The 4,876-nt window shown below is 37.7% G+C and overlaps 1 protein-coding gene across 3 annotated transcripts; it reads left to right on the forward strand.

Annotated features, from left to right (window-relative positions):
* The first annotated feature begins 1,602 nt into the window (after positions 1-1,602).
* On the forward strand, positions 1,603-4,440 carry LOC119982271 (zinc finger BED domain-containing protein RICESLEEPER 2-like). 3 transcript variants are annotated; one of them, XM_038825570.1, is made up of 3 exons: positions 1,603-1,924; positions 2,061-2,467; positions 4,244-4,440. In XM_038825570.1, the coding sequence occupies exons 1-3, from the start codon at positions 1,608-1,610 to the stop codon at positions 4,246-4,248; spliced, it is 729 nt and encodes a 242-aa protein (XP_038681498.1). In that variant the 5' UTR covers positions 1,603-1,607; the 3' UTR covers positions 4,249-4,440. The 3 variants fall into 3 exon arrangements, with proteins under 3 accessions (XP_038681498.1, XP_038681497.1, XP_038681496.1); XM_038825569.1 differs by having other exon boundaries at positions 2,061-2,463; XM_038825568.1 differs by lacking the exons at positions 1,603-1,924; positions 2,061-2,467 and adding an exon at positions 3,262-4,140.
* The last annotated feature ends 436 nt before the right edge of the window (positions 4,441-4,876 follow it).

Below are 4,876 nucleotides of genomic sequence, written 5' to 3' on the forward strand. Positions count from 1 at the left end.
GATCCTTGACTAAGAGATCACTTTTGAAGTCTTTGATTCAAAATGAAGGGACAAGATGGCATAGTACAATCTACATCCATGGTTGAGAATTAAAGAGAGTTTGAATGGTCAAGATTTGAAGACATACATTGATCAAATGGTTGTGCATAAGACAACTTTCTTGCTTGCAATTTTTGACTTAAAAAAGGAGCATGTGCAACGTCTATATGCTCTATGGTGGAGATTTGTTTGTTCAAATCATCAATGACCAAGATTAGGAGCTGCAATGGATGGTAGAGATCAACTCTTGAAGTTTGATCCAATGGCTGCAAGCATAGGAGAGAATTGCCTTTAAAAGAGGATCTTCCCTTTCATACAACTTGGAGAAGCAAATTGAAAATTATCCTTGAGAGAAACCTCTTGCTATCAAGTTCATCAATCATCAAGCTTTCTTGCTATTTGCTACAACAATCTTCTCCAATACAAGCCTCTACAATCAAGGACTTCTCACTACTCTTGCTTTTGCAAAAGGGAAGTTCCTATATCCTTTAGGCTTTGTTTACTTACAATCTAAACCTCTCTTGTTCTTAAAATCCTAGCTTTGAGAGTGTTGTTGTAATCTTGAGAGTTCCACACCAAATACCCTTGAGGTAACCTGTGAGAACCTTGGCTGAAAATCCCATTGAGAAATTCCCTTTGTTAGGGGAAATTGTAAACATTGAAGTTTGAGGGAGTTCTTAGAAACCCTTGGTGTAAGGAGTTTTGTGGGTCTCTTAAAACCACACCTTAGTGGAGTTGGGAAAATCCTAGGTTGGTGAATCTAGGTAGTAGACGTAGGAGAAGGGTCTCCGAACTACTATAAATCGCTGTGTTGATTTCTTTGTTTACTTGTTTATATTTACTACTTGTTTCAAACTGCAGGATTTTCAAAACCCTAATCTGTCCGAGATTAGCAGACTTACTTAATCTTTGAATTTTGATCTGAAATTTTGATATAGTGTTTATTAAGGTGTTGTGACATTGCATATAAAATTTTGTTGCATTTCGACATCATTTGATAGGTGAAACCTGAGTTGAAAAATCTGTGTGCAGTGTGTTGTTTGAAAATCTGTGTTGTGCAAATCTTGATTATTTGATATTTGGTCATTCACTATATTGTATCACATCTTGCATTGGATTGAATATTGATTAGGATAATCATTAGAGTCCAAATTTGTGTGCTATGTGTTAATTGTCATTAATTTGTTTAAATTTAAAAAGGGATTCCAATTGGAATTTGGGGACACAATTCACCCCCCCTCTTGTGTTAAACTCGATCCGTCATGGACCACCTTGTTGTAACTGTTAGGGGTGTAAGCGAACAGGGCTGCCCGCGAGCTATTTGAGAGCGGCCCGATAAAAGCCCGCTCAAGCCCGGCTCGCAAAATAAAAGAGCTGGGCTAGGGCCCCATTTTAAGGCTCTTTCTATAAAAGGGCCGGGCTTGAGCATGGTAAAGCTCGATCCGTAAGCCCTAGGGCTTTTATATTTTATATATATATATATATATATATACACACCAACATCGGTCATCATTGTAATTTTCTATATTGGTTATTTGTTAATTGTTATCACTTATTGGTTATTTGTTATGACTTATCTTGACTTTACTTTATATTATCTTATCTTTTGTTTATGCGCAAAAGGGGCATACCTTCTCCACTTTACTTATATTATCTTATCTTCACACTTCACTTTACTTATATTATTATCAAATATTAATTTTACTTATTCATTTGAGTTGTCTTCACTCGTCAATCATCACGCGAAGGCCGAAAAGGCGAAACTGTATAGGGTATTAGGGTTTGTTCATTTGAGTTGTCTTTTCTTCTCTCCAGTCTCCAGCCTTCACCGCGCCTTTCACAGTCACAGCTCCAGTGTTCCACGCCTCCACCGCGTTGGGTTAAAGTGAGTTCTGTTTCTTCATTCTCTATTTTTAATCCTTTTATTCATTCTCGGTTATGTTTCTTCAGTCTCAGGTCTGATTACATTTTCTTCTTCATTATACTGTAATTAAAGTGACTTATTCTTCTTCATAGGATAGGAGAACTGAGAACATGACAAATCTAGAGAACATGCCAACATTGGGGTCTTCCCATCAACAATCTGTTTCAAGCTCTCCTACTGCAATTTCAATATCTGGTGCTACACAGAGCAATCCGAGTAATCCTATTGCTATTGATGATGATCAACAAGAGACTGCAGAAGGTGGCCTGTTTGAGACGAAGAAAAGGAAAAAAACATCTGCAGTTTGGTTGGAGTTCAAGGATGTAATGGGGAAAGATGGAGTGAAGAGAGCAGAGTGCATTCATTGCAAGGCAAGGCTGGTTATTAGTGGAGGCACTACCACTCATTTCAAGAGGCATCTAGATGGATGTACAAGAAAGAAAGTAAATTTGAAATCACAGAAGATGCTGAACTTGATTCCATCTCCAGTGAACAAGGAAGTAGGTATTGTTTCTAATTTTCAATATGATCAAGGAAAAATGAGAGAATCAATTGCACATTTTATTCTCATGCATGAGCATCCTTTCACAATTGTGGGGCAAGAGGGTTTTAATTTAATGATGAAAACTAGCACCCCACATTTTCAGAGCATTAGTCGTGCTACTGCTAAAAATGATTGTATGGCTGTGTATGAGATGATGAAAATTAAGTTGAAGGCAACGTTGAAGAATGTGAACAAAATTAGCTTGATTACTGATCTTTGGAGATCAAATCAACAAATAGAGTATATGGTGGTTACTGGGCATTTTGTTGATGTCGATTGGAAATTACAGAAGCGGGTTCTTAGTTTTGTGAATGTGCCTCCTCCACGTGGAGGTGTTGATATTGCTGATGCTCTGTTTAAATGCATGAATGAGTGGAGGATTGAAAATAAAATCTACTCTATTGCTGTTGATAATGCTTCTTATAATGATGTTGCTATTAGAACTTTGAAAACTACATTATCTAGAACTCAGAAGTTGTTGCTTGGAGGTCGGTTGTTCCATGTTCGTTGTTGTGCACATATATTAAATCTTCTTGTGCAAGATGGCCTTAGGGTTGTAGAAGATATCATCCATAATGTTAGGGAGAGTGTTAAATTTGTGAAACAATCTGATTCTCGGCTTCTCAAGTTTAGTGAGATTGTTAAACAATTGCAGTTGCCTTATAGAAAGCTGATTTTGGATTGTCCCACACGTTGGAACTCCACATTTGAGATGTTATCTATTGCATTGAAATTCAGGGATGCATTCCCTCTTTTCAAAGAAAGGGAACCCCAATACAAATATCTGCCAAGTTTTGAAGATTGGGATAGGGTTCGTAATGTTTGTCAAATTCTCCAAGTGTTTAGTTTGGCTACAAATATCATGTCTGGAAGTGAATACCCTACTTCAAATCTGTTTTTATCTGAGATTTATAGGGTGAAAGAAGTTTTGAAATCAAAAGCACTTGATGAGAATGACTACATTAAGGATATGGTTCTAAAAATGAATGAAAAGTTTGATAAATATTGGGGTGAGTGTAACTTGTTGATGTCTATAGCTGCTGTTTTAGATCCCCGATGCAAGATGAAGTTGATTGAATTTTGTTTTCCAATTATTTATCCATGTTGGGAAGTTAGTGAAAAAATTAAAGAAGTGCGTGAAGCATTGTATGCGCTTTATGAAGAGTATTATGAGGCAATTCGAGCAGAAGAAAGTATGGTTGAACAAAGTGGGGAGGGTGGTAGTAGTTTCACTAGTGGTGGTGGTAGTTGTGTGACTGAATTAAATGAAGATTCTGGATGGTCTAAGTTTCATCAATTTGTGAGAACAACTGAAAGCATTCCACCTTCAAAATCTGAATTGGATGCTTATTTGGAAGAGAGTATTCATCAATGCAAACCAGAAGAATCAATGAACTTTGATGCCGTAGCTTGGTGGGGTTTGAACAACCTCAAGTTTCATACTTTATCAAGGATGGCGTGTGATATTCTTGCAATACCAGCTAGCACAGTGGCTTCAGAGGCTACTTTTAGTGCTGGTGGTCGAATCATTGATAGCTATCGATCTTCTTTAGCCATTGAAACTGTGCAAGCTTTAGTTTGTGGTGCTGATTGGGTTCGAAATCTGCATGGGGTAAAGGAGAAAGCATCTAAAGTGAGTAATCAATATTATTTTTGTGTTGTTTTGTCATTTTAAACTAAGCCTTATTCAATGTTTTTAAATCAAAATTAATATTGTTTTTGTTTTGTCTTTGTAGACTGAAGACATGCCTCAAGAGGTTGTGTTGCCTATTTGATGGAGGAATGAAAAGTTTCATTTTGCATTTGATGGTCAATTGGTGTTTTTTTGGACTTTTGGACTTTTTATTTTTATTTTTATGAATGTATCATGTATGAATGATTAATTTGGTGAACTCTGGTTTGTAAAACTATTAATGATTATGTTTAAACTTGATTTTATATTTGAATAAGTTTATCAAAGGGCAGCCCGCGAGCTGAGCTCGGGCCCGTGAGCTTTTCATAGGGCCGGGCTCGAGTTGATGTTTTACAGGCCCTAACGGGCTAGGGCCGAGCTCGGGCTTCTCATAAAAGTAACGGGCAGGGCCTGAGCATGGCAAAGCCCGGCTCGGCCCGGCCCGTTTACACCCCTAGTAACTGTCACCACTTCTTCCTCTTTTTATGGGCCACTCTTAGCACTACTCTTTCTTGGGCAGTTATACTCATCAATTGGGCTTCTCTTTTTCAACAATATGGGCTTATGGGCTGTGATTGATGATGGGTTGTATAGGCTGCACCTTGGGCCTTGTACATGAACTAGGCTTAGCCCATAATATTTTTAGTGCCAACAATTGCCCCCCAGCTTGAATTCAACTATTCAAAGTTGAATTCCA

Source organism: Tripterygium wilfordii, chromosome 17, assembly GCF_013401445.1.
Source record: "Tripterygium wilfordii isolate XIE 37 chromosome 17, ASM1340144v1, whole genome shotgun sequence".
Classification (NCBI taxonomy): Eukaryota; Viridiplantae; Streptophyta; class Magnoliopsida; order Celastrales; family Celastraceae; genus Tripterygium; species Tripterygium wilfordii.